The sequence below is a fragment of the Chiloscyllium plagiosum genome, chromosome 7 (assembly GCF_004010195.1).
Source record: "Chiloscyllium plagiosum isolate BGI_BamShark_2017 chromosome 7, ASM401019v2, whole genome shotgun sequence".
Classification (NCBI taxonomy): domain Eukaryota; kingdom Metazoa; phylum Chordata; class Chondrichthyes; order Orectolobiformes; family Hemiscylliidae; genus Chiloscyllium; species Chiloscyllium plagiosum.
The window spans coordinates 116,900,373-116,915,159 of NC_057716.1; the positions used below are offsets into that span (position 1 = coordinate 116,900,373).

At 45.7% G+C, this 14,787-nt stretch overlaps 1 protein-coding gene across 9 annotated transcripts in view; it reads right to left on the reverse strand.

Moving 5' to 3' along the window:
* The window catches only part of dgkh (diacylglycerol kinase, eta), a 566,607-nt gene that overhangs the window by 84,081 nt on the left and 467,739 nt on the right, over positions 1 to 14,787 (reverse strand). For all 9 annotated transcript variants that reach the window (XM_043694440.1, XM_043694442.1, XM_043694441.1 and 6 more), the window contains 2 exons: positions 2,257 to 2,364; positions 585 to 698 (listed from right to left, as the gene is read on the reverse strand). In XM_043694440.1, the coding sequence (XP_043550375.1) occupies positions 585 to 698; positions 2,257 to 2,364 (222 nt within the window). The remainder of the gene's footprint in view (positions 1 to 584; positions 699 to 2,256; positions 2,365 to 14,787) is intronic.

Sequence of the window (14,787 nt, forward strand, 5' to 3'; positions counted from 1 at the left end):
ATATAAACTTGAGTCCTTGTGCTACTTGAACTAAGCGGAATTTGACATGTTATCCATGCATGTAACCTGAGGTCAGATTTATGCTTGCTCTATGAATATTATCCAGTGTTTCATACGGTCCTGCTTTACAATCTCTCACAGGCCATTCTTTGTTGTGCAGAGGCAATGCATGCACTGGTCAGAAATTCCACCGCTGACATGATGGAGAAGTCTTCTCTGTCCCAGTAATGACCATGATCAATGACCAATGCTAATTTCAGCTCAATTCAGTGTTAAAACAAGAACAAAGTGAAGTACAATCCAAATTCAGACACTAATGTAGCTGTTTATGCTGGAGAGTAAAAGTTCAACTTGCACAAATGATTGAACAGAAGTGTCTTGGACAAAAGCAGACTGATCTAGGAGATAGGAAGAGCTGAAATGCAACATGAAGAAAAAAAAAAGCACATTTAAAGAGAAGACCATAATACGATAAAGCTGGTCTATGAACATTCAAAACCCAGTAGTAAAGCAGATAAAGCTTTTCACCTGGTGATTAAATAGTTGCTTCGAATATTGAATCATTTTATGGGCAACATACCCACCTGGGCTATTCGGTGATGCTGGAGTTTGATAACTCTTGACACTGCCATCTGCATACTTCCAAACACAGCCACCACTTCCAAGATCTTGTCATCAAATGAAGGTGCACCAAAAATCTAAAAGAACAAAATGTTACAACTCTGGGAAAGACCAAATAGCTGCATGGTAAAGCATTTCAGCACTTGCAGATTGAATCCTTTTCTGGTCTGACAAAGAAGGCAAACCCCTTGAAAGATGCTGTATGTGGTAACTTTACAATCGGCTCTCCTATCATAATAGCACTTTTCAACAATATGATCTTACTGGTTTGCAGCAGACAGAAACTTTCATCCATTTAAAGCTCTGAATGAGAGGGCAAAATCATAAAACCATCCCTTACGTGGTCACAGATATAAAAGAATAGACATTAGTAATGGTAATGCTAGTGGATGGACACACTATTCTGTGGTTTCCCATTTACTCAGTGATCAGTTGCTTCATAATACCAACAGAAATCTTTAGCCTTCCCTGCCAACCAGCTAAGTTTTCAAACTGGAAACAATAAACTTAAAAAACAAACTCAACAATGGTAGTAATTTCAATATCCCTATTAACATGGAGTTGGGGAATAACAAAAACTGACTTTAGAGCACTACAGGCACCTTGGATGGTCTTGATCCTGATGTGAACTTTTTAATTTACACAATGGCTTTGAATTCAGTGACAATTTTGTGGACATAATCAGTGCAAGTCAGGGAGTGAAGAGTCAAAATCAAGATGTGCGGTGCAAAGACTGATTGGCTCCCCCCATCTTTAGTGCTGAATAACCTCTCAGAAACCAACCTCGAGAAAAAAAATTGAGGCAGCTCCAGAATAGACAATCATGTGTAGAGTTGGCAAAAAGCTGAGAAGGTAGCTTTAACGAGCTTGTCAGTTGATGCCAGGTGCTCAAACTGGACAGTAGTAGCAGTCAGGGAGCCAGTGAAGTTGTAGCGAAGAAAGCAAGAGCCCAGCAAGAGTTGGAGTGGTCAGAACTGAAAGTAAGGGATGAGACAAATCTGACTCTTTCCACTGTACAAAGTGGTAGAAACCTTTTTTAAACATTTATACTCTTGATTTTTAAAATGGTACTTTCAAGGGTATCTAGTTTATGTTTTTTTTGTTGGAATGCAATGGGTAGGTACGTTTTTGTTGGCTGAGAAAACTGCTAGAAATGATTAATGAATACTTGTGACAGAGAGAGACAAATGGTTCTTCAAACCAACAATAAAATTATCGCTTCTGATGTTTTGGCTCAACTTTAAGCACTGTTATTGCAGCATATTTTGAAATAAATTCACAACCTTTAAAAGGACATCTATTAACACGATATCTGGCAATAGGAAAGTCAAATAATACATTTTGGACTGTTTGGGCAAGCCCTACACGGAAATCTGACTGGCTGTGACATTGTTTAGAGATGTTCAGTGTAGACTGCAGTACAATTCCATGATTCACTACAAGGGTTTGCAATTGTGACAACAGTTCCTAAACAATAACAGGATTCAACACGTGAATTCTGCAGCCCCTGAAGCAGTTTGGCAACTTTCTAACCAGTAGGGGTGGATGAAGATGTATTATGTCCAAACAAGGATAGTAGCAAATGCCTCACACTCAAAGTACAATTCTTAACAATATCTTCCTCATGCAACTTACATCATCCTCTTTTGTACCGCCCCAAAAGTTAGTTCCACCAGCATAGCTGGGAATGTTTAATACAGCAATGCCCTGAAGACTAGGTAGGGGAATGTATTGTCCATCACACTGTAAAACACAAAACAAACTGGTTGAAAAAAAACACAGCCTAATTCAACAGTTAAATAATGCATATCCGCACTTCCATTCGAGTCAATTGCAGTTGGGAGAGGTAACAGTGAGATATCTCTCAGAGGTGCTGTTGATCTTTTTCCCTAAAACTTAAAATTGTATTAAACAATGAGGAGGTGAGTCAAGTCATAAAAATCAAACCAATGAAACAGTCAGGCATACGATGAAAGTTAATGCAGAGAAGTTGGAAATTATGCATTTTGGGAGGAACATAAGAGGCACTGTGAGCAAAATTCAGAGAATCATAGAATTCCTACATTGTGGAGGCAGGCTATTCGGCCCATCAAGTCCATACTGACCCTCCGAAGAGCATCCCATACAGATCCCCCACTTTATCCCTGTAACCCTACAATTTCCCATGGCCAAACCACCCAACCTGCACATCTTTGGACTGTGGGAGGAAGTCTGATGCCCGGAGGAAACCCACACAGACACGGGAAGGATGCACAAATTCCACGCAGACAGTTGCCTGAGGGTAGAATTGAACTTACGTCCCTGGCGCTGTGAGGCAGCAGTGCTAACCACTTAGCCATTGAGCTGTTCCAAACTCCTGAAGGACTGCAAGAACAGAAAGATCTGGGCTGTGTGTACACATGGAACAAATTATGACATTGCCAGAAAAATGTATTGAGTGTATCACGTCAGTAACAGAGTCTTAAATTAGTCAGAAAGTTGTAACAACTTTTTATGAAACTCTAGTTAAGCCTCAGCTAGAGTTTTTAATTCTAGGAATCGGACTTCCAGAAGGCTTTCAATGCTTGGAAGAAATTTACTGGAAAGGGAGCAAAGAAGTGAGATGCCAGCAACCCACATTCTGGGGATGATGGGCTTGTTCTCCACAGAATAGAAAACATAATGAAGAAATTGGAGAAGGGTTCAAAACAAGGAATGGTTTTGATAGTGTAATAAAAGTAAAACTGTTGGCTTTGCAGAAGGGTCGAGAGTAACATGACCCCAATTTAAGGTGATTGGTAAAAGAATATGAGGTTAGATGTCACAAATTTATTTTGCAGAATCAGTTGTAAACTGAATCAGTTGTACCTATTGAAAGGTTACTGGAAGCAAAGTCAACACTATCTTCAAAAGACAAAGAGCAGGTGCCAGGGATCAATTTGACATCTTTGCCAATGCACTCAATAGTATCATTCTACAATACTACGATGATACTCTTCACAGGAATGATATAAAATATTGTTGGCTACAATACCTAAACCAGCTTTCAAAATGGTTCTAAAGACAATGTAGCACAGAAGTTCCAGGGGGCCAGACATTTGAAACTACTATAAAGCAATATTAATTGGATCACCAATTTATGACAGTCTGCACCTACAAGATACTTTCACATTTTGGACCAGGACTCAGGATGATGAGAGAAACAGAGATACCAACACATCCAATTTTATATATATATTTATATGCAGGTAGTCATATAGACGAAGCAGTGTTCTTGTAACTGGGATGATTCAATGGAGGAGTATTCTTTTGAATACTTAAGTTTTAAGAGGCCAGCAACTCAGTATTAACTCGGTTCCACTCTCATGCGCTGAATGAAGATCTCCTGTATGTACCAGTTTTAGCATCTGAATCAGCATTCCAGACACAAGATTGTAAATGAAGCTTTAATGAAGTGACACGGATGAGTCCTTCAATAATAAATATATTGCCTCCAGTGTTCAGTCACATCTGACCATTGAGCTATATTAGCACCATCATAAAGTTTTATAACTTATACCAAAGATTCAGATATGGAGACTGAATCGGATGATAGCTACATTTGATGACACCAAGGTAAGTAGGAAAGGAAGGTATCAAGCAGAATCTGCAAAGTGACAGGTTAATTGAATGGGTAAAAAATTGACAAATATTTACCCATAGTTTAAATGGAGAGTGACCACATGGCTTGATGGTACAGAGGGATCTCAGCATCCTGACACACAAGTCACATTGTCATTCTGCAGACACAGCAAGTCATTTGGAAGGCAAATGGAGTGTTGTTTATTGAAAGGAGGATGGAATATAAAAGTAGGGTTTTTTTTAAGAGCTTTCACTTGTTTCTTGATGTAACATGGAGGATGTTGAACTGGTTGAAGGCTAGCATCTGCGATGCTGGAGACTTCAAGAGGAGGCCAAGATAGATCCTTCACTCACAATTCTCATCTGTTGTACTGATATGTCAGATTCCACCATCCTTGATAACGTGGGCACTTGTGGAAGCTTCTGTTCCACTGAGCTAATTAATTCCTGAAGAAGGGCTTATGCCCGAAACGTCGATTCTCCTGTTCCCTGGATGCTGCCTGACCTGCTGCGCTTTTCCAGCAACACATTTTCAGCTCTGATCTCCAGCATCTGCAGACCTCACTTTCTCCCTGAGCTATTTAATTGTCTGCCAAAATTCACAGTCGGGCTGCAGGGCTTTGTTATGCATTGTACTGTAAGCTGCTTCTGCTATTTGACATGCAAGCAACTCTGCGTTGTAGCTTCACTCGGTTGACACCTCATTTTCAGGTATGCTTACTACTGCTCTTGGCATGGCCTCCTTCATGGTCTGTTGAACCAGAGCTGATACCCTTTCTTGGCAGTAATGGTAGAATGGGAGATATATTTGACCATGAGGTTGCAGATTGTATCTTAGTATAATTTTGCTGCTACTGACGGTCCACTGTGCCTCATGGATTTCCAGTTTTAAGTTTCTGGAGCTGATAATGTCTAACCTATTCAGCAATGGTGGTAGACCATATATGCAGTGGTTGATCTCACCAATGCTGCCATGGACAGATATTTGAGATGGGGAGGAAATCAAGTCGGATCTTTCTTGTTGGTTCTCTCACTGCGTGCCATTGGCCTAGTCTGGTAGATGTATCTTTTAAAACTTGACCAGGTTGGTAGTAGTTGTGCAACTAAGCCACTCAGTGAATGATATGAGCTTCAAATTTTCTCCATAGGACCTGGGCTGTGGGATGGGGTGCGACTGTGAGTGAGGCAGATAGGAGGCTGAAGAAGTTACAAATGGAGGAGTCTAAGCTCTCGTAATTGTCCACAAGTTTGGGATTCTCACAACTTGTACAGACAAGAATAGAGCTGCAGGGTGGATGAACAGACTGTCCATAATACCAGAGCACAAGGAGTCATTCAAACCTGGGAAATGAATATGAATGTATTGGCAATAGGAAACAATGCAGTCAGGATAGAATAGTTCAGCTGAGAGCTTGAGTCCAGAACTCTATGTTGCATGCCTAATGCTAAGATTGGGGGAATCAGCTGGGAACTGAAGCTGAAGGCATAATTGGAGGAGCCAGTGGTCCTGTTCACATGAGTATAAAAGGCATTGGCAGGGCTAAGAAAGGAGTTCTGCTTAGAAAAATGAGGAGCTAGGGGCTGAATTACAAAGCAGAAAGTTAAAGTTAAAAATTTCTGGGTTATTACTTGAGATGTGCAAATTGGCAAAGGATAGAAAAGGAGAAATAGAATGTGTATCTTAAAGACGGGTGTGGTACATCTCTATGACTCTATGTTCAGACCTTTATTTACACCTGTACATCTCCTTACTTAAGAAAGGACATAACTACATTAGAAGTTCACAGAAGATTCAGTTAACTGATTTCTGGGATGAATGGCTTATTTTAGGAGAGGTTCAGCTATTTGGGCCCATAATAACAGGCTATGTTTTGGAGGGGAACTCGTGCATTATCCTGTACTTCAAACCAACACTGCTACCTGCACACTGAGGTATCAGCCTGTAGCATCGCTGGGCTGTGGGTATCGGTACAAACACTGTCCAATAGGGTATTTGCTCTCATTAGGAAGTAAGCTCTTCAACTCTTTATGTAAATGATTCGAATGTGAACACAGGAGATATAGTAAGTAAGTTTGCAGATGACACCAAAATTGGAGGTGTAGTGGACAGCGAAGATGATTACCTTAGACCTTGATCTACGGGATCTTAATCAGTTGGGCCAGTGGACTGAGGAGAGGCAGATGGAGCTTATTTAGATAAATGTTAGGTGTTGCACTTTGGAAAGGCAGGACTTATTCACTAAGTGGTAAGGTCCTGGGAAGTATTGCTGAACAAGGAGACCATGGAATGCAGGTTCATAGCTCCTTGAAAGTGGAGTAGCAGGTAGATAGGATAGTGAAGTTGGCATTAGGTGTGCTCTCCTTTACTGGTCAGAGTATTGAGTATCGGAGTTGGGAGGTCATGTTGCAGGAAATCGGTAGGCTACGTTTGGAATATTGTGTGCAATTCTGGTCTCCTTCCTTTCGGAAGGATGTTGTGAAACTTGAAAGGGTTCAGAAAAGATTTACAAGGATATTGCCGGGGTTGGAGGATTTGAGCTATAGGGAGAGGCTGAGGCTGTTTTCCCTGGAATATCGGAGGCTGACGTATGACCTTATAGAGGTTTACAAAATTATGAGGGGCATGGATAGGATAAACAGACAAAGTCTTTTCCTGGGGTGGGTGAGTCCAAACCTAGAGGGCATAGGTTTAGGGTGAGAGGGGAAAGATTTAAAAGGGATTGAAGAGGCAACATTTTCACACATATGGTGGTGCATGTATGGGTCTGGTTTTGTGCTGTACATCTCTATGACTCTATGTACAGTCCTTTATTTACATCTGTACATAGTGGGTTATCAAATAACTATCTAGTGTAGTGTCTAAGACCTTTCGCTTCCATGTTCACTCTAGACTGGTGTCTTCTTCCTCATTTATATGAGAGACAAATGATCATTTCCCTCTTTGTGACTTACGTGAATCTCATTGTACATCACATGCTCCACAATGACAGCGAGGCAGCTGTGGCCACAAATCTTATAACATTTTCCTACATCTTCTGCATGAGCCTCCATCTTGAGAAAACCCTCTTTGGGTTGGGATGTCCTCACACTGGACTGGCTGGGTGCCTGCCTGCTGACCACTGTTTATTGGAGACTGTTCATGGAGGCAAAGCTGCCCATTTGATTGATTGGCACTCCATCTGCAGTGATTGTAATGAGGTCAGCCTGGTAGAGCTGAGAGAATGAGTTCTCTGATTGGGGCTATCTGGTCCAATCAGGGAGCTCAAGTTGACAATAAGAAAAGGAGTTCCCCCCCACTTTCACTGTTTTGATCACACAGCACTGCCCTTTGATGTGAAGGGCAGTGTTTGTCACTGGCCACCCGGGTGTTTTCCTATCTTCCTGGTGGTGGAATTTGAATAAAGATTCGTGCACTTTGTGTCTTTCACTGTGTCTCACACCTGCACACACACACCATGGGTGCTGGAAAAAAAAGAAAAGGAGTTTCTCCTGGTGAGGGCGAGGGACTTCTGTGCCCCTCCCTCGTCCTCCCTGTAAATGTGTATATAGGTTTTTATCTGTACTGGTGGTGGTTGCACAACGCTTCCGACATGGAGACAACTATAGCCAGCCTTAACATCAACGGCAGCAGGGAGTCACAGCGCAGATTCCAGACCCTCTCGGTCCTTCGGGACGGGAGGTATGCGGTGTGCTTCCTGCAAGAAACCCACACTATCCCAGGAGACGAAGCCACCTGGCTCCTGGAGTGGCGAGGGGAGGGGTCTACATGAGTCACCTCACCCGCAGATCTGGCGGGGTGGCTATCCTGTTGGCCCCGCATTTTCAGCCAGAGATCCCGTGCCAGGCCGTTTGCTTCACCTGACGGTTCGGCTGGGGGGCGCAGTGCTTCACTTGGTGAACGTCTACCCTCCCCTGGCCGGGCCGAGACAAGCGAGCTTTTTTGAAGAAGTGTCCACTCATCTTGCTTCCATCGACGAGAACCAGTGCGTCGTCCTTGGGGGAGATTTTAACTGTGTCCTCGAGGGCAGGGACCACGGCGGTGCCCGCACTGGCTGGGCGTCGGGGAAGAGGTTGGGGGAACTTGGTCAAGTCCTTCGACCTGGTGGACGTCTGGTGGAATCTCCATCCCGACTCCATCGCCTTCACCTTCGTGAGGCCTGGGGTCGGAGCGTCCAGAATCGACCGCCGGTACGTTTCGCGGGCGTACGCCTCCTGTTTTCCGAAGGCCTCCACGCAGCAGATGTCATGCACGGACCATCACCTGGTGTGGGCGGAACCCCTTCCGTTCGGCGCCAGGCTCGGCTCCGCGTACTGGCACTTTAGCAACCTGCTGCTGGAGGATGAGCGGTTCCGGGACTCGTTTCGTCGTTTCTGGGCTGGCTGGAAAAGGAAGCGGGGAAGCTCCCCCTCCCTGAGGCCATGGTGGGACGTTGGCAAGGCTCACGTCCGTGTTTTCTGTCAGGAGTACGCGAGGGGGTCGACAAAGAGGCGGAAATCCAGGTTCGGGAAGTTGCTCGACCTGGAGTCACGCCTCGGTCAGCCCGACGCGGACCCGGCCCTGCAAGGGGTGTACGAAGAGAAGGAGGCCGCGTTCCGGGACCTGCAGTTCATCGGGGCTCGGGGCGCGTACATGAGGTCGCGGATCCAGCTCCTCCAGGACCTGGACCGCGGCTTCCCCCTTCTTCTACTCGCTTGGAAAAAAAGGCGTGGCACCAGTTAGCAGCTCCTTGTGCTACTGGCCGACGACGGGTCCCTCGTCTCGGATCCGGAGGGGATCAGGGCCCACGTCCGAAACTATTACACGGCTCTGTTCTCTCCGGATCCATCCAGCGAGGATGCTCGCAGAGTTCTGTGGGAGGACCTGCCGCAGCTCAGCCCGGAGGACGCCGGAAGGCTCGACGCTTCCGTCACTTTAGAGGAGCTGACCGGTGCTCTCAATGGGCAAATCCCTGAGGCTGGACAGGCTGACTGTGGAGTTCTTCAGGGCGTTCTGGGACGTCTTGGGGAGCAACAACGCACAGTTCCTGGGGGAGTGTCTAAATGCCGGAGAGCTGCCCCTTTCTTGGCGCAGGGCGGTCATCATCCTGCTGCCAAAGAAGGGGGACCTTCGTTCTTTAAAGAACTGGTGTCCGGTCTCCCTCCTCAGCACGGACTACAAAATCTTCGCCAGGGTGTTGTCTTCTCGCCTGGCCTCAGGGGGTAAAAAGGCAGGCCCTGTATAGACTGCTGCACACCGTCCACCTCTTCTCCCTCATCCACCGTCCAGACACGCCTTGCCGTGTCCATTTGCCACCGGGCAGTGGGGATCCCCAGTGGAGGGCTCTCTATGCGGGAGTCCTTCTCCTTTTTTCTCTCGAGGATCTGGGGTGGAGGGTGCTGCACACAGCGGTTCCCTGCAACCGCAGATTGCGGTGGTTCACGGACTCCCAGCCCCACTGCTTGTTCTGTGGCGCTGTGGAGTCCGTGGACCACGTGTATATTGGGTGTAGGTGTTTTTTGATTTTCTTAAAAACCTCCTCCTCTGCTTTTAGGTTGCACTTCAGTCCCATGCTCCTGATCTTTGGGCACCCGGTACGGAGGAGGGAGGGCAGGTCTGAAGACCTCCTCGGGGGTCTGCTCCTGGGCCTGGCCAACCTGGCCATAAACAGGTCCAGGCAGCGGGCCGTGGAGGGGGTCGTTAGGGCCGACAGCCTGCGCCTCTTCCACGGTTACGTTAGGGCCCGGGTGTCCTTGGAGAAGGAGCACGCGGTGTCCACCAACACCCTGGAGTTGTTCAGGGAGAGGTGGGCGCCGCAGGGAGTGGAGTGCATCATTTCCCCCTCCAACTCTATTTTGATTTAATTCCTGCCCTCCCCTTCACTGTTTGATCACACAGCACTGCCCTTTGATGTGAAGGGCACTGCTGGTGACTGGCCACCTGGGTGTTTTCCTATCTTCCTGGTGGTGGAAATTGAATAAAGATTCGTGCACCTTGTGTCTCACACCTGCACACACACACACACACAATGGGTGCTGGGGAAAAAATAAGCACTACTGAAGTTAGGAGGGTAGTGTGGGGGTTAAATTAAAAAAAAATGAAAAGGAGTTTCAGACATCCCATTCACTCTGAGAGCTGGCTCTGAGGCAGCTGGATCGACGTCAAGGACCCTTCACATATAAGTAAAAGGTGGCTTGATAACAGGATACTGGCCTCTTGTGGAGTTAATTCAGTGACAACCAGAGAAAAGCACGCTCCTGTGAAGAAGGTTACCTCAGAGTACAATGGGACCTTGATCAGATGGGTCAATGGGCTGAGCAGTGGAAGATGGACTTTAATTTAGATAAATGTGAGGTGCTGCATTTTGGTAAGAGAAAACAGGGCAAGACATGTACACTAAACGGGAAAGTCTTGGGGAGTACTGCTGAACAGAGACCTTCAAGTGCAGGTTCATACTTCCTTGAAAGTAGAGTCTCAGGAAGACAAGATAATGAAGTATGCTTGCCTTTATTGGTCAATATGTTGAATGTAGAAGTTAAGAGTCATGTTGCAGCTATATAGGACATTGCTTAGGCCACTTTTTTAATTTTTTAGATTAGATTACATTACATTACAGTGTGGAAACAGGCCCTTCAGCCCAACAAGTCCACACCGACCCGCTAAAGCGCAACCCACCCATACCCCTACATTTACCCCTTACCTAACACTATGGGCAATTTAGCATGGCCAATTCACCTGACCTGCACATCTTTGGACTATGGGAGGGGACCAGTGCACCCGGAGGAAACCCATGCAGACACGGGGAGAACATGCAAACTCCACACAGTCAGTCGCCTGAGGCAGGAATTGAACCCGGGTTTTGGAACACTGTGTGCAATTCTGGTCTCCCTGCTATAGGAAGGACGTCATGAAACTTGAAAGAGTTCAGAAAAGATTTACAAGGATGCTGCCAGTGTTGGAGAGGTTGAGCTGTAGGGAGAGGCTGAATAGACTGGGGCTGTTTTCCCAGAGCACTGTAGGCTGAGGGGTGATCTTATAGAAGTTTATAAAATCATGAGGGGCACGGATAGGGTAAACTTTTCCCTGGAATGAGGGAGTCCAAAACTAGAGGGTATACATTTAAAGTGAGTGTGGGAAGATTTAAAATCGATGTGAGGGGCAATGATTTCATGCAGAGGGTGATGCGTGTTTGGAATGAGTTGCCAGAAGAAATGGTGGAGGCTGGTAAAATTACGACACTTAAAAGGCATCTGAATGGGCATATGAATAGGAAGTGTTTAGAGGAATAAGTGCCAAATGCTGGCACATGGGACTAGAATTATTTAGGATATATTGTCAGCATGGATGAGTTGGAAGGGTCGGTTTTCATGCAGTCCAGCTCTATGAGAGTTGTCTTTGAGTTGGGGTAAGCATTTCTGACATCATGCCATTATTTGGGAAGCTTGACTTGTTCAATCCTGCCGTCGAAGACTGGGCCTCGTGTGTAGAAAGAATGCGATGCTTTTTCCACGCAAATGACACTGAGCAAATAGAGTCATAGAGTTAGAGATGTACAGCATGGAAACAGACCCTTCGGTCCAACCCGTCCATGCCGACCAGACATTCCAACCCAATCTAGTCCCACCTGCCAGCACCCGGCCCATATCCCTCCAAACTCTTCCTATTCATATACCCATCCAAAGGCCTCTTAAATGTTGCAATTGTACCAGCCTCCACTACTTCCTCTGGCAGCTCATTCCATACTCGTACCACCCTCTGTGTGAAAAGGTTGCCCCTTAGGTCTCTTATATATCTTTCCCCTCTCACCCTAAACCTATGCCCTCTAGTTCTGGACTCCCCCGACCCCAGGGAAAAGACTTTGTCTATTTACTCTATCCATGCCCCTCATAATTTTATAAACCTCGAAAAGGTCACCCCTCAGCCTCCGACGCTCCAGGGAAAACAGCCTCAGCCTGTTCAGCCTCTCCCTATAGCTCAAATCCTCCAACCCTGGCAACATCCTTGTAAACCTTTTCTGAACCCTTTCAAGTTTCACATTATCTTTCCGATAGGAAGGAGACCAGAATTGCACGCAAAATTCCAACAGTGGCCTAACCAATGTGCTGTAAGCTTGTGGACCAGCATTTTTATCAGTTATTAGGAACCTAACTTTCCTTGAGGCACCAGATACTAAAACATTTCAAAAGTTAAAAATCACACAACACCAGGTTATAGTCTGACAGGTTTAATTGGAAGCACACTAGCTTTCGGAGCGTCACTCCTTCATCAGGTGATAATGGAGGGCTCAATCATTATCACCTGATGAAGGAGCGTCGCTCCGAAAGCTAGTGTGCTTTCAATTAAACCTGTTGGACTATAACCTGGGGTTGTGTGATTTTTAACTTTGTACACCCCAGTCCAACACCGGCATCTCCGAATCATTTCAAGAGTTGACAGATTTCTTACAGTATGGTAACAACAAATCCACATCGACCCTCCGAAGAGTAACCCACCCAGACCCATTCCACCTGACAAATGCACCTAACACTATGGGCAATTTAGCTTGGCCAATCCACCCTAACCTGCACATCTTTGGATTGTGGGAGGTGATTGGAGCACCTGGAGGAAACCCAAGCAGACACGGGGAGAATGTGCAAACTCCACACAGTCGCCCGAGGTGGGAATTGAACCCGGGTCCCTGGCGCTTTGAGGCAGTAGTGCTAACCACTGAGCCACCAGTTAAGAAATATTTCAACCCCAAGCCTCCTCCAATTTTGAGACGCTGTCAGTTTTACTCGGCAATTGGGGAACCAGGATAATCCGTATCCGGATTTTTGACGGGGTAAAGGCGACTAGCAGATGCATGTGACTTTGGTTTAACCCTTAATGAGATGCTGAGAGACCATTTTGGTGTCTGAGATTAATGATGTAACCATGCAAAAGTGCCTCATGTTTGAAGCCCAACTGGACTTCAACAGGCACTACAACTGGCTTTATCATTGGTAAATGCAGCAACTGGTGTGTGAGTTGCAGGGTATTCGATGGAATTGGACAGTCTCGCCAGTCCAACTGAGCTTGGGGAACACCACTTGAGTCAAGGCAAAGGCCTCACTCAGGACATATCCTGAACAGAGAGACTCTAAGTCAGTCCACAGCAAAACCCCAAAACAAGGCCAAACCTCAGCCAATCACTGAAATTTTGTTCAGCATTTGGGCTGCAAATCATTGTAGTTGCTGCAAGTATGTGGACTCAAGACAGCAAAAGAGTCCCCTAGACCTAAACTGAATAAGAGAACTCATAGGCTGGGAACCAGGAGAGTGCCTACCCTGGAAAGTCTATCTACATCTGGTTGGAACAATTAAATTGCTGAGCAATATCCAAATCAAGAACCAGTCAAAATAAACATCTGGTTAAATATTCTAATGGAGAGTGATGGGCTTGAACTTGATGAGGTAAAATTGGTTGAGAAAGATTCACCTCGGTTGGCTCAACATTTTTCGATTAGAAAATTGGCCTGAATGAAGTCCTAATTAAATACCCGGACACTTTTCAGGAATGTCTCGGGACTATCAAAGGGGCCAAGGCCACCTTGCATGTTAATCAGGAAGCAATTCCACAATTGACCCCCCTGCCAATTGCCTTACAGGCAAAAGTAGAGTTAGAAATCAGAAAGCTGGATAGCGAAGGAATCATCAAAGCAGTCCAGTTTATGGAATGGGTAGCACTGATCGTATTGATTGTGAAGTCCAACCGGTCAGTTTGCCTTTGTGGGGATTTTACAGAAACAGTAAACTGCTTCTTGCAGTTAGATAAATACCTAACCTTTTGCATCGAGGATTTATCTACAAAGCAGGTAGGGTGGGCTATCCTTCATGAAGCTGGACATAAGCCATGCATACTTGCAATTGTGGTTAGATGAGGAACTTGCATATGGTGCAGGAACAAAATGTGTACAGCCCTGAACAGCCTTTCCAACTGTTCAGAACTCATGGGTTCTCCCTCTCCATCAAGTGTTGAAGATACTTCGGAATCTGAGATGGACATGACTGCCTCGATGCCTTTGCCACCTGAAGAAGGGAACGAATTTCTTCTGAAACACTCTGGGTGCAACAGGCGGTCTACTGTGCATTGCAACACCACCCATACCAGAGGCAGTGTTGGAGGAACCTGAGCCAGTGCTAAAAGAAAGGGAGTTACAAAACAAACCGGCCTATGTCCTTGGACTCAAAGGGGGAGGGATGTAGTGATTGTAATGAGGTCAGCCAGGTGGACCTCATAGAATATTAGTTTCCTGCTTGGGGCTGTTAATCTGGTCCAATCAGCGAGCCCTGTCCATTCTGAGAGCTAGCTCTGAGGGAGCTCGATCAGTGTCAATAATGGATGACGTGGTGACGAATACCAGCTTCTGTGGAATTATTTCACCATCCAACACTTCCAACATTCCCTCCCTTCACCACTAATGTCCAGAAGCAGCAGTGTGAACAACTTACAAGATGCACTGCAGCAATTCACTCAAGGCTCTTTCAATAGTGCCTTGCAAACTGTGACCTCTTCCAACTAGAAAGACAAGGGCAGTAGATGTGATTTGGAGATGCTGGTGTTGGACTGA